At 45.3% G+C, this 25,975-nt stretch overlaps 1 protein-coding gene across 9 annotated transcripts in view; it reads left to right on the top strand.

Moving 5' to 3' along the window:
- Positions 1 to 25,975, top strand: part of si:ch211-26b3.4 (connector enhancer of kinase suppressor of ras 2) — a 648,212-nt gene that overhangs the window by 586,659 nt on the left and 35,578 nt on the right. For all 9 annotated transcript variants that reach the window (XM_067996824.1, XM_067996823.1, XM_067996829.1 and 6 more), the window contains one exon: positions 25,805 to 25,875. In XM_067996824.1, the coding sequence (XP_067852925.1) occupies positions 25,805 to 25,875 (71 nt within the window). The remainder of the gene's footprint in view (positions 1 to 25,804; positions 25,876 to 25,975) is intronic.

Raw genomic sequence — 25,975 nt, 5'->3', positions numbered from 1 at the left:
ACACTGAAGAGAGTCCTCCATGGGTTTGGGAGCCCTGACAGCACTGTTCTAGGCACAACAGCACTGTCTGTGTGTACGCAGAAGGGGGATGGGTCCAGGGTCTTGTAGCTTTCGGGCAAAATATCAGGGTCTCTCAGGGCTGGGATCAGTGGGGGACACACTGTCACAGCACAAGGTCTGGAGCACAAGGGAGGGCTAGGATGTGTCAGAACTGGAGGGGAGAGATTTCTGTGACATGCATGTACTGGGAGGGGAGGAGGTCTGAAAGTGCTGTGTAGGGAGTCCTGTGTCTGGTAATACAGGAGGACCCACAGCTGGGATCACTGGCAGATATTTTCCATGATCCAAGAACATTTGGAGAGGGTTCCCAGGGACTGCGAGCAATAGGAATTTGGATATGAGGGTCCAGAAACACACAAGAATGGAGTCCTAGAGTCCTGCAGCATTACTGGAAATGGGGTCTAGCAGAGCTGATGGGAGAAGGGTACAGGAATATCTGGGTTGACCTGCCCTAGCCTGAAGCCAGTCTTTAATGCAAAATACAGTTTAACACTGTAGTTGCTGTTTGTACAATTGTCTTATAATTAACACTGCTATAATTAATTACAGTGTTTATAATCAGTACAATTATTTTATAACTAACATGGCTATAATTAATTCAAATGTTTATAATTACCTTATAACCAACTCAGGTAGTAATGTAATTAGTTTGCTCTGCTTAAATGAAAAGTTTTTAAATTCAGTTCATTTTTCTTTTAAAGAAAATATCCTTCAGAAGTAAGCATTGAGAAAATAAACATTTCACAATTACATGATTAAATCTGTTTTATGTTTCTCCAGTACCTATCATAGCTGCTCCCTCTCTCTATCTCTATCTTCCTCTCTCTCTGTCTAAATCTCTCCTCTCTCATCATCTCTGACTTATGGCATTTCTCAAAATGGAAATTAAGCATTTGGCAGTATTTTAAATGTGAAAGTGTTTAAAAATGCTCCAGATGATTTTCAAGTCATTTTCAAACAAAGAAACATAGGAATGCTATGACAGAATGACGAGCTAAAGCTTGCTTTTGGAAAATCCAGAGGGAGCTGGGAATTTCTGAAGATCATGCACGTCACACTGTTTTAATTGGTAATTCCTTTCAACTGTTCTGGGAAACAAATATCCAATCAAAGCCCAGGCTTTTGAGACAGGCCAAGGCTTTGAAGTTATTGAAAGGCACAAAAAATAATTATAGGGGTAAATTGTTACAGTGGAATATGTATTTTTTTAGTTTGTTTAATTTATAGGTTACAAATTGCAAATACTGAGAAAAAAATGACAGGGAAAAGGGCTTGGAATCTTTTTAAGTGATTTGATTGACTTGTTTCCTTTTTTCGGAGGTTCTCTTAATTGTACAGGATTAGTGGATTCAATAAGTCCATAGCAGTTTCATGTTGGTAGTTTTCCAGCCGTTTAACCTCACTTTTGATTTGCGCATTCCATACCTCTAATTTGCTGCTGTTTTACTTTAAATCAATCAACAAAGCACGGCAGGGAATTGTTAACCCTTGCAGGGAGAATGTGATCCTGTAACATGAGAAAGCAAGATTTTTAATATATTTTTTATATTTATTACTTTACTTTCAGAAGACTGTTCCAGTTTGACAAATATAGGCTAGTGTTTTGTTTTAAATCTGGCTTGTCATCACCGCCCACTTCATGATTAATATGCTGCTTTCCACTTGTCACTCAATACCAGCCGCCAGCCTCAGTGAAGATGGATTTGTGAATTTGTCTGGCTCGAGTTCAACAACAAATTTATTAGAGCATGAAGCTGCCTAATACAGTGATGAATACCATCAGGCATTTCACATCAGAACATATAAATATTGATGATACTCTAATTGTATTTAATATCTTATTCTTTTCAAAGACTATTAATAGTGCCTAGAGCAGAGCAACCGAATCTGTTTGTTAACTAATGTAAATAGCCAGCAATGTTAATTTAGTAAATGCGTATACATTCGGAGCAGAGATTCTGTCAGCACCCAACCTCCATGCTTTCAGAGTTGGAATGAAAAAGGAAGGAGGAAAAAATGACCTTGCATTTATATAATGCCTTATCATGTCCTCGGCATGAAAAGGGACAAAGAGATACACGGGCAGTCAATCTTCATGTACAATTAATTACTTTTTAAGTAGTCTTTGTTGTTATCCATGCCTTTGTTGCCTCTAGACTCGATTATTCCAATGTTCTCCTGGCCGGCCTCCCATATTCTACCCTCCATTAACTTGAGCTCATCCAAAACCCTGCTGCTCATGTCCTAACTCGCACCAAGTCCCGTTCATCCATCACCCCTGTGCTCACTGACCTACATTGGCTCCCGGTCCGGGAACGCCTCGATTTTAAAATTCTCATCCTTGTTTTCAAATCCTTCCATGGCCTCGCCCCTCCCTCTCTCTTTAACCTCCTCCAGCCCTATAACTCTCCGAGATCTCTGCGTTCCTCCAATTCTTACCTCTTGCACATTCCCCATTGGCGGCTGTGCCTTCAGCTGCCTAGGCCCTAAGCTCTGGAATTTCCTCCGTAAACTTCTCCGCCTCTCTACTTCTCTCTCCTCCTTTAAGATGCTCCTTAAAACCTACCTCTTTGACGAAGCTTTTGGTCACCTGTCCTAATATCTCCTTTTGTGGCTCGATATCGAATTTTGTTTGATAATCGCTCCTGTGAAGCTCCTTGGGACATTTTACTACATTAAAGGCACTATATAAATACAAGTTGTTGTTGTTATGTAGAATGTGGCAGCCAGTTTGCTCATGGCAAAGTCCCTGTTAACAATTTCAGATCGGTCCTAGATACTCTCTGTGTTAAGATGTTCTGACCAGCACAATTGTATGTTCAGGAGTGTGCCCATGCTGCCAATATTTAATTATTTGATAGTGCAATCCTGGGGTGTAACAATAGGACTGCCTTGTGATCCAAACTAGTTATTGTATCTTTCGTACATGTCCTCCCATTGCGCCTCGCTAACCTTTTCAATGGTGGTCTGAAGCATGCAGTGAGATGAGTCCAGATGCAAATTGTGAAGCTGATTTATTTTGTAGACATCAAGTAAACAAAGAGAGTAATAGTCAAAGCAAATTATACTTCACTCACTCTCACTTCCCTGCCCAAGAAATGAGAAGACATAAACTACATGCCCTGTCCTTTTTGTGGGCTGACTTATTTGGTTTTAGCATTACTTTTCTTCCTACACAATTTCTGATTGGAAACACAGACCTCTTGCATTTTAGCTTCCAGATTTGGGCCAAGAACTGTGTTTGTTCAAAAATCAATTGCCCTGTATCCCTTTGCAGATCATAATTTTGGCCCCAGGAAGCAGAGTCACTGAAACCTTCCCAGGCAAGGATTTTCCAGCAAGCCTGTCAACCAAACCGATTACCCCTTCTCTCAGGAGTATGTCCTCTATAGACACCTTACAACACTCCTATATGAATGGAACCAGCCTCACCAGGCCAAAGATTGTGGTTCACAGCCTCTTGTTTAAAAATCTGACTGACTGTTTGTCTCTGTCTTTGTCTCTTTTCTCTGTCTACGCAGCCAGTGGGAGGGCCATGTATCTGATATCATCTCCGATTAGGGATTCACCAGTTGTCCTGTCAATAAAACTAGCTGCTTCTCCTCCCCCGCTTCCCTGGATTATCAGTTTAAAGAAAACATCTCTTGCTAATCTCAAAATGAATATGGGACATTCAGGTTTAATGGGTCTGGGATGAGACAATCGACTCTGTACCAGTTTCAAATAGACAGTAATCTGCAACATTCCACAAACAAGTTCAAAGGCACCTTGTGACCTTTTCTTTTTAAATGTGTGCAAATTCACTTCATTTTAAAACACAATACCTAAACATAGCTGAATCCCAAAATCCTTTCCGTGAAGAAAAATTGAAATATGACTGTTCCACAAATAGCAAGTGAGGTGGATGAGCAGTTAATCTGTTTTTAGTGGTGTTGGTTGTCGGATGAATGTTGGCCAGGACACCAGGAGAATTCTCTACTCTTCCTCAAAAGAGGTCTTTCATATCTAATTGAATGGGCAGATGGTTGTTCAATTTAACATTTCATTCGAAAGATGGCACCCTCAACAAAGCAATACTCCCTCAGTACTGCACTAAAGTGTCAGCCTAGACGATATGCTGGAGATCTGATTTTGAATAGAGGACAGTTTGTAGTATGGACATTCACTGCTGACGGCAGTTTTCTTTTAGTCCAGTTATATAACATAGGTTCTATATAAAAAGAAGCAGAAAAAGATCCTGAAATGCTCCTCCAGTGAAACATTGTAGAACATTTTGGTTAGTTTTGGCAATGTTTGTGCCTCAACTCAGCATTACAATATGAGTCACAGCTTGAAGGATGTCCTTCTTTAACAATTTAATTCACCAGCCATTCTATAAGTTAGAAGTTAGTGTTGCCAATATTAACAAACAAAAGCCATATGCGTTTATTTTCAATGGGTTCTGCATTAAAAGCAAGCAAAAGAATATCATCCAAACACATTAAGCATTCACCATATAATATTGCCAACCCTAGCTTCTAGATTTGTGTGCCTCGCATTTTGCTTTACTCACCTAGAAAAATTTGAAAAAATAAACATTTTTGCAGAAGGAACAGAAAGATGAATTTATTCTGAAAACTGAAAATAGTCAGTACTCTAACAGTTAAACTCATTGTCTTTGTGAAGACCAAGGTTTGAATGCAGTTACTAGACCATTACACTATCTAACCCTCAATCTGATGTGTTTCAATATGTTGAACATTTGAGATATTTTGTAAGGGCTGTGATGAGATATCTTTGAGGGCTGGCTGATTTTGATACATTCTACCGAGAGCTGGTCCACGGTGATGCATCTTACCGGGAGCTGGTCCACGTGATGCATTCTACCGAGAGCTGGTCCACGGTGATGCATCTTACTGGGAGCTGGTCCACGGTGATGCATCTTACCGGGAGCTGGTCCACGGTGATGCATCTTACCGGGAGCTGGTCCACGTGATGCATTCTACCAAGAGCTGGTCCACGGTGATGCATCTTACTGGGAGCTGGTCCACGGTGATGCATCTTAGCGGGAGCTGGTCCACAGTGATGCATTCTACCGAGAGCTGGTCCATGGTGATGCATTCTACCAGGAGTTGGTCCATGGTGTTGCATTCTACCAGGAGCTGGTCCACGGTGATGCATTCTACCGAGAGCTGGTCAATGGTGATGCATTCTACCAAGAGCTGGGCGCAGTGATGCATCTTACCGGGAGCTGGTCCACAGTGATGCAATCTACCGAGAGCGGGTCCACGGTGATGCATCTTACCGGGAGCTGGTCCACAGTGATGCATTCTACCGAGAGCTGGTCCACGGTGATGCATTCTACCGAGAACAGGTCCACAGTGATGCATCTTACCGAGAGCTGGTCCACAGTGATGCATTCTACCGGGAGCTGGTCCACGGTGATGCATTCTACCGAGAGCTGGTCCACGGTGATGCATTCTACCGAGAACAGGTCCACAGTGATGCATCTTACCGAGAGCTGGTCCACAGTGATGCATTCTACCGGGAGCTGGTCCACGGTGATGCATTCTACCGAGAGCTGGTCCACGGTGATGCATTCTATTGAGAGCTGGTCCGTGGTGATGCATTCTACCGAAACCTGGTCCACAGTAATGCATTCTACCGAGAGCTGGTCCACGGTGATGCATTCTATTGAGAGCTGGTCCGTGGTGATGCATTCTACCGAAACCTGGTCCACAGTAATGCATTCTACCGGGAGCTGGTCCACGTGATGCATTCTACCGAGACCTGGTCCACGGTGATTCAGTCTACCGGGAGCTGGTCCGTGGTGATGCATTCTACCGAGAGCTGGTCCACGGTGATGCATTCTACCGGGAGCTGGTCCGTGGTGATGTATTCTACCGAGAGCTGGTCCACAATGATGCATTCTACTGGGAGCTGGTCCAAGGTGATGCATCTTACCGGGAGCTGGCCCATGGTGCATTCTTCCTTTAAGCACATTCCAATGCTTCCATTTTTCTCTTAGAATGTCATTTTTGCAGTGAATGTAAGAATGTTTCATTTGGCATTTTCTATTCTGAAAACAAATGCAGCCATTAAGCAATTGCAGTTCCAACCAAGGATTTTCCAGATAAAGAGAGGAATAATGCTAATCTATACATAGGAAATTAGTTTTGTTTGCAGCAAAGAGTGTGATCATCCAGATATAGGTTGCATGCCGGTCCATGGTGATGCATTCTACCGAGAGCTGGTCCACGGTGATGCATTCTACCGAAACCTGGTCCAAAGTAATGCATTCTACCGAGAGCTGGTCCACAGTGATGTATTCTACCGAGAGCTGGTCCAAGGTGATGCATTCTACCGAGAGCTGGTCCACGGTGATTCAGTCTACCGGGAGCTGGTCCACGGTGATGCATTCTACCGAGAGCTGGTCCACGGTGATGCATTCTACCGGGAGCTGGTCCACGGTGATGCATTCTACCGAGAGCTGGTCCACGGTGATGCATTCTACCGAGAGCTGGTCCACGGTGATGCATTCTACCGAGAGCTGGTCCAAGGTGATGCATTCTACCGGGAGCTGGTCCATGGTGATTCATTCTACCAAGAGCTGGCTGATTTTAATACATGCAACCTATATCTGGATGATCACACTCTTTGCTGCAAACAAAACTAATTTCCTATGTATAGATTAGCATTATTCCTCTCTTTATCTGGAAAATCCTTGGTTGGAACTGCAATTTCTTAATGGCTGCATTTGTTTTCAGAATAGAAAATGCCAAATGAAACATTCTTACATTCACTGTAAAAATGACATTCTAAGAGAAAAATGGAATCATTGGAAAGTGCTTAAAGGAAGAAGAAAGTTCATTACTTCCAGACTTGCTGGCAGTTATATAGGTAACTGGATCTAACTGTACTGACGATACATGGACGTGTTTCGATTACAGGGCTTATTTAAATTGGAGCGGATAATTTGTAGCACTGCCACTAAGTCTAGGCATCAATGCAGTTGAATCAGAATGGATGTGTTAGTGAATCTTTTCCCTACTTCTGTGATTTTACTGCAGCCAATATTTTTTTTTCCTGTTGCACATTTTTATTGTTGTCAGTGTAATTTCTTTTAAACACGGGTCATGTTATATCTTAGCTATGGTAGTGATACATATTCATTTCAAAACTTACACATTTCATCCTGATCAAATGAATGTCCATTATTTATGCAGATAATGTTGGTTGTTTTTTTTCTTGTCAAACTATGGTCAACCAAAACAGCTATCTTTACTCACCCTTATGTCTGCTTAAGCTTATTTTGCTGTTCGTCTTGAACAATATACAAAATTGAATTTCATACTCTCGTGGGCTTTCTAAAACTCTTTCAGCACTTGATGGTGGGTATATGCCATTCAGGACAGTGCTGAAATCGGGAGCCACCTTTAGGAAGTTAAAACCGTTTTCATTCCTTAACCATCGACAGGTAGCTTGCCTCTGACTGTTATTCTGCGGAACATGTGTCAAACAAGTGCAACACAACACAAACACCAGCTCATTCAAGTTCCCATTTGCAAGGTCAACTGAATAATCAGGCCTATTGCCCAGGTAATGCAGGGGAGTTTCCATTGGTCAGCTCTTTGCTGCCTGGAGTGCCTGCCAGTAGAGAACAGAAAAGCCTCCCATTTTGCAGCGCTGTCATTTCTCTCCCTGACACTCTCATATATAGAAAAAAAAATTGGCTTAGATAAAATATTGATATCTTGCCAGAAGTACCACAAAATGTCCTAAAGACAATCTGTGAGAAAAGCTTCCGGCTACATTGCACCCAGAATGAAATATATAGCCTTGCAATGACAATTGATGATAATAGTGAATGACTATTTAACTTGGTCATATGATGTTCCTCTGTCTGCATTATAAGTGTGGACTTAACCCATTTAAAACAAATGGGCTGACCCCTGCGTTAAAATAGTAAACAGCACATTAAGAGCTGTGTGCCTGCCAATAGCAGCAATGGTAAGTTAGTAAGCTATAACCTTAAAAGACCTGGTGATTAAATCCCACAGTCGTCATTCCTCATTAATAAAATCTGAGACATGATTGCAGTATAATTAGTCAATTTACTTAATCTTACTACTTTTTAAAATATCAGATAAAATTAATTACAAACATACGAAAACATCAGACAGCAAAAGACCAGTTGGTCCATCTAGCCTGTCCCATACAGTTGTGATGCCTTATGCATCACTTCAAAACACTCCTTAACCCCCTAGGTGCCACGTAATATCCTGGGAGAGGCATAGATTTGATCAAAAACCCAAGGCCAATTAAGGGATAAAATCTGGAAAATTCCTCTCCGATCACTGTAGATGATCGAAACTCGTCCAGGAGACCACATTGCCCATGACTTATATTAGTTGGTACCTACGTCTTGTATGATGGGATCTCTGTCCCAGCCAGGAACCGCTGTAGCTCTCTACTGAAAGTACAAAGTGAATCAGCACCAACCGCACAAGCAGGCAACTTGTTCCATAGGTCCACTATTCTTTGGGAAAAGAAGAACCGCCTGTAACTTATTTCTTCCCTTGTGTAAATTATATGCAAGACACCTGGTCCTCCCCAACCTATCTAATTGAAATAAGTTGTCAGTCTGCACACAATCTAGTCCCTTCATTATTTTATGGACCTCAATCAAATCACCCCTGAGTCCCCGCTTCTCCAAGGTATATAGACACAGCTCTTCAAGCCGATCAGTGTAGCTAAGGTGTTTTAAACTGGGAATGATCCCTGTGGCCCTCTTCTGAAACTTTTCCAAAGACTCAATACCCCGCACAATTGTCACAGCTTTCACAACTAAATGAAAACATTTTAAACACAGTATTTAACGTCAGATGTTGACATTTAAAAGAACACTTTTTTTAAATTCACCAATTTTGCTTTTACTTATTAATAGAGCACTGAAGCTGCAGAGATAGCTGTTTGGTAAATGTGCTGCCTGATGTAGTACAGAGCCCTCAGATCACGGTTCGATCCCTGCGCTACCCTGAGTTAGCCTCTCCCAGCTGGGACAATCTAAGGGTGCTGCAAATTGCCGCACTACCATGGATTGTGGAGTGGAAGAATCAGTCAGGTTCCTGCTCCTACATGCTGCCCCTCGGTGACATCATCCGAAAACTCACCTTCACGTTCCACTGACAACACCCGGCTCCAGCCGACCACTGCCTCTGATTTGTCACGCTATTCGTCCGACATCCAGTATTGTCTTCGGTCCCTGCCACAAACTCCGTTCCCTAGCCACAGACTCCATCCCTCTCCCTGGCCACTGCCTGATGCTGAACCAGACTGTTCACAACCTTGGCATCCTATTTGACTCTACACTGAGCTTCTGACCCCATATTATCTTCATCACCAAGGCTGCCTACTTCCACCTCCGTAATATCGCTCGTCTCTGCCCCTGCCTCAGCTCATCTGCTGCTGAAACCCTTATCCATGCCTTTGTTACCTCTAGTCTTGACTATTCCAATGCTGTCCTGGCTGGCCTCCCACGTTGCACCTTCTGTAAACTTGAGCTCATCCAAAACTCTGCTGCCCGTATCCTAACTTGCACCAAGTCCCGTTCATCCATCACCACTGTGCTCGCTGACCTACATTGGCTCCCGGTCCAGCAACACCTCAATTTTAAAATTCTCATCCTTGTTTTCAAATCCCTCCATGGTCTCACCCCTCCCTATCTCTGTAACCTCCTCCAACCTTACGAGATCTCTGCACTCCTCCAATTCTGGCCTCTTGCGCATTCCCGATTTTAATCGCCCTACCATTGGCGGCCGTGCCTTCAGCTGCCTCAGCCCTAAGCGCTGGAATTCCCTCCCAAAACCTCTCCGCCTCTCTACCTCTCCCTCCTCCTTTAAGAGGTTCATTAAAACCTACCTCTTTGACCAAGCTTTTGGTCACCTGTCCTAATATCTTCTTATGTGACCCAGTGTCAAATTTTGTTTGATAATTGCTCCTGTGAAGCACCTCGGGATGTTTTACAATATTAAGGGCACTATATAAATGCGAGTTGTTGTAGTTGCCGCTCCTGATGTTTGTGTAGTGACTCCCGTTGGAAGATGCAGAGCCTCGACCACAGGTGCCATGGGTTGGTACCTCTGCGGGGTGTATAACAGCCGGGGTGTATAATAGGCGTGATGTATATCGGGCAGGGTGTATAATGGGCAAGGTGTATTTCAGGCGGGATGTATATCGGGCGGGGTGTATAACGGGCGGGGTGTATTTCGGGCGGGGTGTAGAACGGGCGGGGTGTATAACGGGCGGGGTGTATAATGGGCGGGGTGTATTACAGGCGGGGTGTATAACGGGCGGGGTGTATTTCAGGCTGGGTGTATATCAGGCGGGGTGTATTACAGGCGGGGTGTATAACGGGCGGGATGTATAACGGGCGGGGTGTATTTCAGGCAGGGTGTATTTCAGGCAGGGTGTATAACGGGCGGGGTGTATTTCAGGCAGGGTGTATTTCAGGCGGGGTGTATAACGGGCAGGGTGTATATCGGGCGGGGTGTATATCGGGCGGGGTGTATATCGGGCAGGGTGCATATCGGGCAGGGTGCATATCGGGCGGAGTGTATAACGGGCGGGGTGTATTTCAGGCAGGGTGTATAACGGGCGGGGTGTATTTCAGGCGGAGTGTATAACGGGCAGGGTGTATTTCAGGCAGGGTGTATAACGGGCGGGGTGTATTTCAGGCAGGGTGTATTTCAGGCAGGGTGTATAATGGGCAGGGTGTATTTCAGGCAGGGTGTATAATGGGCAGGGTGTATTTCAGGCAGGGTATATAATGGGTGGGGTGTATTTCAGGCAGGGTGTATTTCAGGCGGGGTGTATTTCAGGCGGGGTGTATAATGGGTGGGGTGTATTTCAGGCAGGGTGTATAATGGGCGGGGTGTATTTCAGGCAGGGTGTATAATGGGCAGGGTGTATTTCAGGCAGGGTGTATAACGGGCGGGGTGTATTTCAGGCAGGGTGTATAACGGGCGGGGTGTATTTCAGGCAGGGTGTATAATGGGCGGGGTGTATTTCAGGCGGGGTGTATAATGGGCGGGGTGTATTTCAGGCGGGGTGTATAACGGGTGGTCAACCCACTACTGCCAATGGCTTAAGTTAAGATCTACCCCAAAGCCTCATTATTTGAGCAAAATTACCATTCCCTTCACTGGTGTTGCCCCAGCTACAACTAACATCCTGAATGGAGTGACGCTGCTTAATCCAGGAGCTGGGGTGACATGCAGCTGTGTGCTATTCTCATACACACATATATTTGAGAATGAATGGAGACGTTCATATTTTATTTCAGAATCAGTCCATGCCTTATTGTCAAACAACGATTTTGAATTTTATTCATTTTTAAATTAAGAAAGTCCAACAATTTTTTGTTGAAAATGATCCATTAGCAGACATTGGCTGGATAAAAGTAGTTATTAGTTGTTGTTTTAATACGAGAAAGCAACTCCCATTATACTTTCACCACCTCTCAGAAACAATAAATGCTCATTAAATCAATCAATGTGGGGCAGATTTGTAAATTCAAAACCGATATTTCTTATGACTCTCATTAATGAATCGTTTAATTTAGGCCTGTGACTAATTTAATGCCCATTAAGAAAATTAAATTCAGCGGAAAATGTATTAGATGTAAAACCTGAACGGTGCTTCAAAATATTCCTCAGAAAGTGGAGAGATTACAATCGTGCAAAAAGTCAGTCACAAGGAAGTTGCTGATGAATATTCCACTTGGATAAGCAGCAGCGGTGAAGCTAAGTTCAGTCATACAGTATCACCCGGAAAATCAAACTAGACACTGTGTAAAACCTGATCAGTAAAATCATGTCAAATGATTCTGGGATTGTGGCACATCCGTGGGGAATAGAAAAGGGCACCTGATAAGTCAGTCTGTGTTATTAGTCGTGTTGTTGCTATGTACATGCTGGGGTCAACTTTCCACTTTGGGCCCAATCGGCAAATTACACCCAAAATGCTTGTGAAATTGCACTGGTTCGGTTACAGTTCAAGTTTCCGATAAAATTCATTTGCATAACCACAAACGTAAAATCTTCCATGAACCAGCTCAATCGGGCAGCATAATAGAACATGATTGTTTATTTTTTTCTTTCCATTAAAAAGTATTCCTTGATGTATTTAAGAGTGGTAACCTGGTGCAGTTTTATTAATGCAGCTGAAAATGGGTTTATCACCAAAAATCAGCATTTTTAATTATAGTGTCCAGTCCTCCATCCGTAAAATCACTGAAAATGACAAACTATACTGAATCATTTAATGGTTTCATTGGTATGCACTAGTCAATTTTTTAGTAAATTAAATAATTTTTGATATGAAAAAACTTTAAAAACTACTAGTGCCCATGCGCCTAAGAAAATGAGCGCAATTTGAAGAGTCTTCCCTAATCAGCACTTTCGGTGGAAACTCACAATTTCGACCTGGGGGTGTGGCCAGTTTTGTGGGCAGGGCCTAAGCCGGTGAATAGCATCTTAAACCAGCGTAAAAGATCATGGAAAACATGAACGTAAGTGGTTTTGGGCGTAACTCACTTATGTTTAAAATTCCCCGATCTTTTGCGCTGGTTCGGCCAATTCCGCCTGGATTGCACTGATATCACTATCGGAAATAAGCGGAAACTCGACCCCAGTATATTTTGCAGTGCAGTTCAGTCACTGCTTTATGCCTGCTGAAACAGTTATGCACAGAGGAGATATGCAATTCTAATCCTACAAACATGGAACGTATTCCTCTCCTCCAGCCTGCGTGCCACTCAGGCTGCGTACAGCTCCCCAACCAATGACTTCCATGACGGCCAATTTGGGAGGGGGTTCAGTTTGCCCCACTAGTCTGATCCTTCTGTTAAAGTTTCCCCTTTTTAGTAACAACAACAACAACTTGCATTTATATAGTTCTTTTAACATAGTAAAACGTCCCAAGGAGCTTCACAGGAGCGTAATCAGACAAAAATTGACACCGAGCCAAAGAAGGAGATATTAGGACAGGTGTCTAAAAGCTTGGTCAAAGAGATAGGTTTTAAGGAGCATCTTAAAGAAGGAGAGGGAGGTGGAGAGGCGGAGTGGTTTAGGGAGGGAATTCCAGAATTTAGGCCCTAGATGGATGAAGGCACGGCCGCCAACGGTGGGGTGAAGGAAGTGGGGGATGCACAAGGGGCCAGAGTTGGAAGAACACAGGGTAAGAAGATCAGTGCACTGAATGAGCAAATATCTTCTGCTGTGCATTGTTGGCTGCAGTAGTTTCATGGACTTATGCTTAGCTTACCTGAATGCAAAGTGTCTTGCCAGAGTTCAGTATTCTAGGTTTCACTTCTTTGATCCAGCTGAGCTGGTTCTGAACCGCGCTGGTTACTTCCCTTTGCGTTCCATTTGCAGCAGGTTACTGGATCAATTTGGGTTCACTGTGCTAAGGTATTCAAGGAAACTAATGTGATGCCTATAACTTACTTTGATTGGCATCAGTCACTATTTCCACATACGACAAGTGTTGCTTATCCATCCTAATTCTTATTTCTCACCATAGCACTTTTCTCCCAAATCTGATCCTTACTTCTGGATATCCTTCCAATGATATATTGATGTGTGTGGTAGCCCTCCACATTTACTTAGCGTTCTGCACATATAGTGGTTTTCTCATCTGTTCCGTAGAGACCACTTCACGATGCATTCGTGCAATTTACTATAATCTGCCGATCTTGCTCTGTAACTCTTGGTTTGTGCCTTTTTATACCAGTTAAGTTAGAGGGTGTCCAAACTGTGGCCTGTGGACCTCATATTGCCTGTGAGTCCTGACGAACCCTGTTCTACTGGTGCAACTATTTCTAACTCGCTGTTTTGTCCTGTATGAATATTATGGGCCTGGAGGTTTGGAAAAGTCTAAGCTTAGTGCCAGAGCCTCAATTTGACATCCACGCGTTCTTATCGAGATAACACCTCTGGCAATCTCTATCTCTCCTTCAGAGGCACCTGAGCTGGAGTATTGCGTTAGTTGTGGGGCTGCTCTCTGTGATTGACAGGAGTGGAGGCACTTAGAATTATACACTCTGGCTAATTTTAGAACACGTCTTTACTTCACAGTTGGTAGATTTTTACTTCAAAGAAATTTTTTTGGAACAATAAATGACATTTGGATTATTCATGTTCAACAGACCGTCATTTCCCCAAATGCTACCCCTTTACAGAGGTACACTCCCCTACTCACAGGGGCAATATTTCTCTTGTCCTTATCCAAATTCACAGAGCTGCAATCTCCTCCCTCCCATTCCCAGAGCTGTGGTCCCCACTCTCCCATTCACAGAGATGTACACTCCATTCACAGAGCTGGACTCCCCATTCCCCCCATTCACAGAGCTGTACTCCCCACTGCCCCCATTCACAGAGTTGCACTATCCATTCCCCCCATTCACAGAGCTGTACTCCCCACTGCCCCCATTCACAGAGTTGCACTATCCATCCCCCCATTCACAGAACTGTACTCCATTCCCTCATTCACAGAGCTGTACTCCCATTCCCCCATTCACAGAGCTGTACTCCCCATCCCCCCATTCACAGAACTGTACTCCATCCCCCCATTCACAGAACTGTACTCCATTCCCTCATTCACAGAGCTGTACTCCCATTCCCCCATTCACAGAGCTGTACTCCCCATTCCCCCATTCACAGAGCTGTACTCCCCATTCCCCCATTCACAGAGCTGTACTCCCCATTCCCCCATTCACAGAGCTGTACTCCCATTCCCCCATTCACAGAGCTGTACTCCCATTCCCCCATTCACAGAGCTGTACTCCCCATTCCCCCATTCACAGAGCTGTACTCCCATTCCCCCATTCACAGAGCTGTACTCCCATTCCCCCATTCACAGAGCTGTACTCTCCATTCCCCCATTCACAGAGCTGTACTCCCATTCCCCCATTCACAGAGCTGTACTCCCCATTCCCTCATTCACAGAGCTGTACTCCCATTCCCCCATTCACAGAGCTGTACTCCCCATTCCCTCATTCACAGAGCTGTACTCCCATTCCCCCATTCACAGAGCTGTACTCCCATTCCCCCATTCACAGAGCTGTACTCTCCATTCCCCCATTCACAGAACTGTACTCCCCATTCCCCCATTCACAGAGCTGTACTCCCCATCCCCCCATTCACAGAACTGTACTCCCCATTCCCTCATTCACAGAGCTGTACTCCCATTCCCCCATTCACAGAGCTGTACTCCCATTCCCCCATTCACAGAGCTGTACTCCCATTCCCCCATTCACAGAGCTGTACTCCCATTCCCCCATTCACAGAGCTGTACTCCCATTCCCCCATTCACAGAGCTGTACTCCCATTCCCCCATTCACAGAGCTGTACTCCCATTCCCCCATTCACAGAGCTGTACTCCCATTCCCCCATTCACAGAGCTGTACTCTCCATTCCCCCATTCACTGAGCTGTACTCCCATTCCCTCATTCACAGAGCTGTACTCCCATTCCCCCATTCACAGAGCTGTACTCCCATTCCCCCATTCACAGAGCTGTACTCCCCATTCCCCCATTCACAGAGCTGTACTCCCATTCCCCCATTCACAGAGCTGTACTCCCATTCCCTCATTCACAGAGCTGTACTCCCATTCCCTCATTCACAGAGCTGTACTCCCATTCCCCCATTCACAGAGCTGTACTCCCATTCCCCCATTCACAGAGCTGTACTCCCATTCCCCCATTCACAGAGCTGTACTCCCATTCCCCCATTCACAGAGCTGTACTCCCATTCCCCCATTCACAGAGCTGTACTCCCCATTCCCCCATTCACAGAGCTGTACTCCCATTCCCCCATTCACAGAGCTGTACTCCCATTCCCCCATTCACAGAGCTGTACTCCCATTCCCCCATTCACAGAGCTGTACTCCCATTCCCCCATTCACAGAGCTGTACTCCCCATTCCCCCATTCACAGAGCTGTACTCCCATTCCCCCATTCACAGAGCTGTACTCCCATTCCCCCATTCACAGAGCTGTACTCCCATTCCCCCATTCACAGAGCTGTACTCCCCATTCCCCCATTCACAGAGCTGTACTCCCCATTCCCCCATTCACAGAGCTGTACTCCCCATTCCCCCATTCACAGAGCTGTACTCTCCACTCTCCCATTCACAGAGCTGTACTCCCCATTCCCCCATTCACAGAGCTGTACTCCCATTCCCCCATTCACAGAGCTGTACTCCCATTCCCCCATTCACTGAGCTGTACTCCCCATTCCCCCATTCACAGAGCTGTACTCCCATTCCCCCATTCACAGAGCTGTACTCCCATTCCCCCATTCACAGAGCTGTACTCCCATTCCCCCATTCACAGAGCTGTACTCCCATTCCCTCATTCACAGAGCTGTACTCCCCATTCCCCCATTCACAGAGCTGTACTCCCATTCCCCCATTCACAGAGCTGTACTCCCATTCCCCCATTCACAGAGCTGTACTCCCCATTCCCTCATTCACAGAGCTGTACTCCCCATTCCCCCATTCACAGAGCTGTACTCCCCATTCCCTCATTCACAGAGCTGTACTCCCCATTCCCCCATTCACAGAGCTGTACTCCCATTCCCTCATTCACAGAGCTGTACTCCCCATTCCCCCATTCACAGAGCTGTACTCCCATTCCCCCATTCACAGAGCTGTACTCCCATTCCCCCATTCACAGAGCTGTACTCCCATTCCCTCATTCACAGAGCTGTACTCCCATTCCCCCATTCACAGAGCTGTACTCCCCATTCCCCCATTCACAGAGCTGTACTCCCATTCCCCCATTCACAGAGCTGTACTCCCATTCCCCCATTCACAGAGCTGTACTCCCCATTCCCCCATTCACAGAGCTGTACTCCCATTCCCCCATTCACAGAGCTGTACTCCCATTCCCCCATTCACAGAGCTGTACTCCCATTCCCCCATTCACAGAGCTGTACTCCCATTCCCCCATTCACAGAGCTGTACTCCCCATTCCCCCATTCACAGAGCTGTACTCTCCACTCTCCCATTCACAGAGCTGTACTCTCCACTCTCCCATTCACAGAGCTGTACTCCCCATTCCCCCATTCACAGAGCTGTACTCCCATTCCCCCATTCACAGAGCTGTACTCCCATTCCCCCATTCACAGAGCTGTACTCCCATTCCCCCATTCACAGAGCTGTACTCCCATTCCCCCATTCACAGAGCTGTACTCCCATTCCCCCATTCACAGAGCTGTACTCTCCATTCACAGACCTGTCCTGTCCACTCTCCCATTCACTGAACTCCACTCTCCCTCCTGGAGCAGACTCTGTGCCCTCACACCCCAGATGGGAATTGCAGATTCAACAACACTCAAGAAGCTCGACACCATCCAAGATAAAGCAGCCTGCTTGATTGGCACCCCATCCACCACCCTAAACATTCACTCCCTTCACCACCGGCGCACTGTGGCTGCAGTGTGCACCATCCACAGGATGCACTGCAGCAACTCGCCAAGGCTTCTTCGACAGCACCTCCCAAACCCGCGACCTCTACCACCTAGAAGGACAAGGGCAGCAGGCGCATGGGAACAACACCACCTGCACGTTCCCCTCCAAGTCACACACCATCCCGACTTGGAAATATATCGCCGTTCCTTCATTGTCGCTGGGTCAAAATCCTGGAACTCCCTTCCTAAAAGCACTGTGGGAGAACCTTCACCACACGGACTGCAGCGGTTCAAGAAGGCGGCTCACCACCACCTTCTCGAGGGCAATTAGGGATGGGCAATAAATGCCGGCCTTGCCAGCGACGCCCACATCCCGTGAATGAATAAAAAAAAAAGATCCAGTAATACCGATCCTGCAATCAGGAATTCCCACCGGCAGCATGTGGCAGAGTTCCCTCCTGTAGCAAAGCACCAAATACCCTCAGTTATGAACTGCTGGGGTTTGCAGTGAATGGAGCATCGGCGAGTACCGTGAGCCAGGCCACTTGGGAGAGCAAATCTGCTGTGGCAGCATCACACTGCACCAGCTGAGTTTCCATCGTAGGGAGATCAAAAGCGTTCTGTCCCTATACCTACAATAACAACAACTTCCATTTATATAGCGCCTTTAACGTAGTAAAGCATCCCAAGGCTCTTCACGGGAGCATAATCAGACAAAATTTGATAAAGAGCCACATAAAGAGAAATGAAGACAGGTGACCAAAAGCTTGGTTAAAGTGGCAGGTTTTAAGGAGCGTCTTAAAGGAGGAGAGAAAGGTAGAGAGGCGGAGAGTTTAGGGAGCTTAGGGCCTAGGCAGCTGAAAACACGGCCGCCAACGGTGGAGCAATTAAAATCGGGGATGCGCAAGATGCTAGAATTGGAGGAGAGCGGCGGTCTCGGAGGGTTGTAGGGCTGGAGGAGGTTACAGAGATAGGGAGGGGTGAGACTATGGGGGGATTTGAAAATAAGGATGAGAACTTTAAAATCGAGGCGTTGCCGGACCCGGAGCCAATGTAGGTCAGCGAGCACTGGGGTGATAGGTGAATGGGATTTGGTGCGAGTTAGGATACGGGCAGCAGAGTTTTGAATGAGCTCAAGTTTACGGAGGGTGGAAGGTGGGAGAACGGCCAGGAGAGCATTGGAATAGCTAAGTCTAGAGGTGACAAAGGCATGGATGAGGGTTTCAGCAGCAGATGAGCTGTGGCAGGGGCGGAGACGGGCGATGTTATAGAGGTGGAAGTAGACGGTCTTGGTGATGGAGCGGATATGTGGTCAGAAGCTCATCTCAGGGTCAGATAGGATGCCAAGGTTGAGAACATTCTGGTTCAGCCTCAGACAGTAGCCAGGGAGAGAGACAGAGTTAGTGGCTAGGGAACGGAGTTTGTGGCGGGGACCAAAGACAATGGCTTTGGTCTTCCCAATATTTAATTGGAGGAAATTTCCGCTCATCTAATACTGGATGTTGGACAAGCAGTGTCACAAATCAGAGGCAATGGTGGGGTCGAGAGAGGTGGGGGTTAGGTAGAGCTGGGTGTCGTCAGCATATATGTGGAACCTGATGTGTTTTCGGATGATGTTGCCATGGGGGAGCATGTAGATAAGTAATGCAGAACTGCTGAGAGAAAGCAGTCTGGATACACTTAGAGTAAAGTGCACAGTTCTGGTCTCCATGTTATGAAAAGCATCTAGAAGCACTGGGGAAGGTGCAAAAAAGATTTACAAGGTTGATACCAGAACTGAGAGGGTACAACTATCAGGAAAGACTGAATGGACTAGGGCGTTTTCTCTGGAAAAGAGAAGACTGAGAGGTGACCTGATCGAGGTCTTTAAAATTATGATGGGGTTCAATAGAGTAGACGTAGAGAACATGAATCCACTTGTGGGGTAGGCCAAAACTAGGGACCATAAATATAAGATAGTCACTAATAAATCCAATAAGGAAATCAAGAGAAACTTCTTTACTCAGAGAGTGGTGAGAATATGGAACTCACTACCACATGGAGTGGTTGAGGTGACTACCATAGATGCAGTTAAGGGGAAGCTTGATAAGCACATGAGGGAGGAAGGAATAGAAGGATATGTTGATAAGATGAGATGAAGTAAGGTGAGAGGAGGCTTGTGCGGAGCATAGAACTGGCATAAACCTGTTGGGGCAGAATGGCCTGTTTCTGTGCTGTAAAATTCCATGTAATTCTATGGATACGTTTTCTCCCAATTCCAGGGCAAAACTTTTAGTCTGAGTAGAGGATCCCAGTGGGAAGAGTCAAAAGCTGCCCTATATATAATTTTAAATATGGTACAAAAGGGTTGACTCCTCTGTACAAATTGTGAAGACTCATCTGGTTTTGTGCCACATAAAATACCACGTTAAAAAGATGCTTTAAAGCTCCACTACAGCTTGCCGCATGTAACTTGCTCGAGATCTTTGCAATTCTTTTACATGTATTTTTAATGCATTCCTTCTTCAATTATTTATTGTTTCATTCATTGTTAATTCATGTTAAGCCTTAAGGCAATCAAATATTCTGTTTGTTCTGAATTACTAGTGAGGCAAGTGAAGAAAATATGCAGATTCTGTAGATGAAACAATGCCTTGTGTAAAACTTGCTGCTCCGCCCCTTTCTGTGCTATTTTTTGGTCAAAGTTTAAAATACAAAATCTTTTGGGACATTGCCTGATCAGCTTTTCCTTATAGCACTCGGCTGCTTTGTAAATGTTTTATTCAGATTATACTAATACATCCTTGAGCCCAATGAGATAAATAACGAGCTAAGGGAACTCTACACGAAAATTAACAACCCACATGCAACTTTCAGATAAAAGCTGAGCTGTTCAGTTTTTCAGGATATGTTACGTCCCTCTCTCCTATGACAGGGAATTGCTGAATGGGAAATCACTCGGAGATAGCACACAAGCTTCTGACGTGTGTTAGCAGTGATTGATGGGCCGGATGTAGGCAGATGCAGCCTGCTATGATCATCTCCCAAAAGGAGATATGCCTTCTGACGCAGGGTGTGGGATTATGCTTTCTGACATTCACATACAAATGATTTCCTTGATTGTGTGAAATTCCTAATGTCCGCAATTTAACGGGGTCAAGTACCTGATTTATTTTAAGCTGATTGACGCCTCAATTAAAATTACAGACAAGGAATTTCCACACAAATGAGCTAATTTAAGCAGGGCTTTTCAAACTTTACTGCGTGCGGGATAATCTAAAAGTACTGACGCACTCAAGAGACCCCCTACAAATACTGACACACTCCTAAGGACTGCTACAAATACTGACACATTCCTAGCTACCCCTACAAATACTGACACATTCCTAGCTACCCCTACAAATACTGACATACAAATATTTACCCCCTAGAAATACTGACATACTCCTAGTTACCCCCTACAAATACTGACACACTCCTAAGGACTGCTACAAATACTGACACATTCCTAGCTACCCCCTACAAATACTGACATACTCCTAGTTACCCCCTACAAATACTGACTCACTCCAAGTTACCCCCTACAAATACTGACACACTCCTAGTTACCTCCTACAAATACTGACACACTCCAAGTTACCCCTTACAAATACTGACACAGTCCTAGCTACCCCCTACAAATACTGACACATTCCTAGTTACCCCCTACAAATACTGACACAGTCCTAGTTACCCCCTACAAATACTGACACACTCCTAGTTACCCCCTACAAATACTGACACACTCCTAGTTACCCCCTACAAATACTGACACACTCCTAGCTACCCCCTACAAATACTGACACACTCCTAGTTACCCCCTACAAACACTGACACACTCCTAGTTACCCCCTACAAATACTGACACACTCCTAGTTACCCCCTACAAATACTGACACACTCCAGGGACCCCCTACAAATACTGACACACTCCAGGGACCCCCTACAAATACTGACACACTCCTAGTTACCCCCTACAAATATTGACACACTCCTAGCTACCCCCTACAAATACTGACACACTCCTAGCTACCCCCTACAAATACTGACACAGTCCTAGTTACCCCCTACAAATACTGACACACTCCTAGCTACCCCCTACAAATATTGACACACTCCTAGCTACCCCCTACAAATACTGACACACTCCTAGCTACCCCCTACAAATACTGACACACTCCTAGCTACCCCCTACAAATATTGACACACTCCTAGCTACCCCCTACAAATACTGACACACTCCTAGTTACTTCCTACAAATACTGACACAGTCCTAGTTACCCCCTACAAATACTGACACATTACTAGTTACCCCCTACAAATACTGACACACTCCTAGTTACCCCCTACAAATACTGACACACTCCTAGTTACCCCCTACAAATACTGACACACTCCTAGTTACCTCCTACAAATACTGACACACTCCTAGTTACCCCCTACAAATACTGACACATTACTAGTTACCCCCTACAAATACTGACACACTCCTAGTTACCCCCTACAAGTACTGACCCAATCCAGGGACCCCCTATAAATACTGGCACACTCCAGGGACCCCCTACAAATGCTGACACACTCCAGGGACCCCCTACAAATACTGACACACTCATGGGACCCCTACAAATACTGACACATTACTAGTTACCTCCTACAAATACTGACACACTCCTAGTTACCCCCTACAAATACTGACACACTCCTAGTTACCTCCTACAAATACTGACACACTCCTAGTTACCCCCTACAAATACTGACACAGTCCTAGTTACCCCCTACAAATATTGACACACTCCTAGCTACCCCCTACAAATACTGACACACTCCTAGTTACCCCCTACAAATACTGACACACTCCTAGTTACCCCCTACAAATACTGACACAGTCCTAGTTACCCCCTACAAATACTGACACATTACTAGTTACCCCCTACAAATACTGACACACTCCTAGTTACCCCCTACAAATACTGACACACTCCTAGTTACCCCCTACAAATACTGACACACTCCTAGTTACCCCCTACAAATACTGACACACTCTTAGTTACCCCCTACAAGTACTGACCCAATCCAGGGACCCCCTATAAATACTGGCACACTCCAGGGACCCCCTACAAATGCTGACACACTCCAGGGACCCCCTACAAATACTGACACACTCATGGGACCCCTACAAATACTGACACATTACTAGTTACCTCCTACAAATACTGACACACTCCTAGTTACCCCCTACAAATACTGACACACTCCTAGTTACCTCCTACAAATACTGACACACTCCTAGTTACCCCCTACAAATACTGACACAGTCCTAGTTACCCCCTACAAATATTGACACACTCCTAGCTACCCCCTACAAATACTGACACACTCCTAGTTACCCCCTACAAATACTGACACAGTCCTAGTTACCCCCTACAAATACTGACACACTCCTAGTTACCCCCTACAAATACTGACACAGTCCTAGTTACCCCCTACAAATACTGACACATTACTAGTTACCCCCTACAAATACTGACACACTCCTAGTTACCCCCTACAAATACTGACACACTCCTAGTTACCCCCTACAAATACTGACACACTCCTAGTTACCCCCTACAAATACTGACACACTCCTATTTACCCCCTACAAATACTGACACACTCCAGGGACCCCTACGAATACTGACACATTCCTAGCTACCCCCTACAAATACTGACACACTCTTAGTTACCCCCTACAAGTACTGACCCAATCCAGGGACCCCCTATAAATACTGGCACACTCCAGGGACCCCCTACAAATGCCTACACACTCCAGGGACCCCCTACAAATACTGACACACTCCAGGGACCCCTACAAATACTGACACATTCCTAGTTACCCCCTACAAATAGTGACACACTCCAGAGACCTCCTACAAATACTGACACACTCCAGGGACCCCTACAAATACTGACACATTCCTAGCTACCCCCTACAAATACTGACACACTCTTAGTTACCCCCTACAAGTACTGACCCAATCCAGGGACCCCCTATAAATACTGGCACACTCCAGGGACCCCCTACAAATGCTGACACACTCCAGGGACCCCCTACAAATACTGACACACTCCAGGGACCCCTACAAATACTGACACATTCCTAGTTACCCCCTACAAATGCTTGACACACTCCAGGGACCCCCTACAAATGCTGACACACTCCAGAGACCTACAAATACTGACACACTCCAGGGACCCCTACAAATACTGACACACTCCTGGGACTCGCTACTTGTTCTCACACACTCTTAAGGACTGCTACAAATACTGACACACTCTGGGGACCCCGTACAAGTACTGACACACTCCTAGGGACCCCCCACAAGTACTAATGCTCTCCGAGGGACCCCATGCAATTACAGATGGACTCTCAAGGACCTCCTACAAATATTAACATATTTCCAGGGCTCCCTACAAATACTGATGCACTCTCAGGAACCCCTTGCAAATCCTGGCAACTCCCATGGATCACATACAAATATTAACACACTTGCAGGTTACCCAAGGCAAATACTGACACACTCACTCAAATACTGACACACTCACTCAAATACTGACTCACTCACTCAAATACTGACTCACTTCCAGAGACATCCTGCCAATATTAACACACTCCCATAGACACCCTGCAAGAACTGACACATTCCTGCAGATTCCTTACAAATACTATAACTCCCAGAGACCGTCTGAAAATACTGACACTCTCCCAGAGAAGCCCTATAAATATTCACATACACTCAGTCTTAATTTCCAGAATATAGTGCCAGTTAACCAAAGGAAAGCAATCCAATCATCGCAGAAAATGTTTCTGTATTGGTTAATAAAGCAACAGAAACAACAGCCAGTAAGTTAACGAACACAGAAATCTGACTCTCAGAGGGTGGATTTCAGGGTCTGGTTTGAAACTTACGGTATTAAGTATTCATATGCTAATCTCATACATCAGGATTTCAACAAACAACTTGTATTTATATAGCACCTTTAATGTATAAAAACATCCCATGGCGCTTCACAGAGGCATAATCAGACAAAAATGGACACCGAGCCAAAGAAGGAGCTATTAGGAGTGGTAACCAAAAGCTTGGTCAGAGGGGTGCGTTTTAAGGAGGGACTCAAACGAAGAGAGGGAGATGGTGAGGCGGAGTGGTTTAGGGAGGGAATTCTAGAGCTTAGGGCCTAGATGGCTGAAAGCACATCTACCAATGATGGAGTGAAGGGGGAAGGATAGACAAGAGTCGGAGAAACGGAGAGTTACGCGGGGTTTGTTGGACTGGAGGAGGTTTCAGAGCCATGAAGCGATTTAAACACAAGAGTGAGAATTTTAAATTGGATATGTTTGGGGACCAGGAGCCAATGTAGGTCAGCAACAACAGGAGTGATGGGTGAATGAGACTTCAGGTGGGATAGGATACGGGCAGTGGATTTTTGGATGAGCTCAAGTTTACAGAACATTGAGGATGGGAGGCTGAACAGGAGAGCATCGGAATAGTCGAATCTGGAGGTAACAAATGCATGGGTGTAGGTTTCAGCAGCAGGGGCGGAGGCAGGCAATGTTATGGAGGTGGAAGTAGGCCGTCTTGGTGATAGAGAGGATTTGGGGTTGGAAGGTCGAGTAAGATGATGAGATTGTGAACAGTCTAGTTCAACCTGAGACAGTGGCTGGGGAGGGCGATGGAATCGGTGGCGAGTGTACAGAGTTTGTGGTGGGGGCCAAAGACAATGGAGGAAATTGTGGCTCATCCAAGACTGGCGGAGGGTGGAGGTTTAAGGAGATGGTTGGCCACGGAGAAAAGAAGCCAGGAGTTATCTTTGCTCTCCTGGATGATCCTGGAGTAGTGGGCAGTTTTGGCAGAGGAGATCGAGGCCCAATAATCATTGATGTGGTCCAGCCAGCTCTGGTGATGGATCACCCCAGTGATGGTTAATGTCTACAAAAAGAAGCAGTAGGTGACAGAGATACCAGCAACACTGTGCTAAAGACAGGGAATTCCATTAACAGCTTTAAACTGAACAATGTAATTAATTCTCCTGTGAAGACAACAAACAAATGGAACAGAATTTCTCATATAACGTGGGTCACTTTCCATTGGCAAAGGTCTCGAATGTCTGCTAAAAATATCAGACGGAATTTGTGCTATTTATGCTATTTAAAGATTGACTGACTATTACAAATTAAATCATTTGTAATTAATCCTGTCTGTGCTTTTTCCCTCTGCCTCTCCATTGCTTCTATAGGTGGATGAACCGACTGGGACTAGCTGCTATTGGGTATGCACCTGATGATAAGGTGACCAGACCAGACGAAGGTGAGCTAAAGCTTTTCTAACCATAAACAGAACTAACGCTGCGCAAAAGACCAGGGAATTCCATTAACAGCTCCACCCCTTTCCCTGGCCGGTGTCTGAG

This window comes from Heptranchias perlo, chromosome 15, assembly GCF_035084215.1.
Source record: "Heptranchias perlo isolate sHepPer1 chromosome 15, sHepPer1.hap1, whole genome shotgun sequence".
Lineage (NCBI taxonomy): Eukaryota > Metazoa > Chordata > Chondrichthyes > Hexanchiformes > Hexanchidae > Heptranchias > Heptranchias perlo.
Note: the sequence above shows the minus strand (reverse complement) of the source record. Positions and strands in the feature narration are given on the sequence as shown.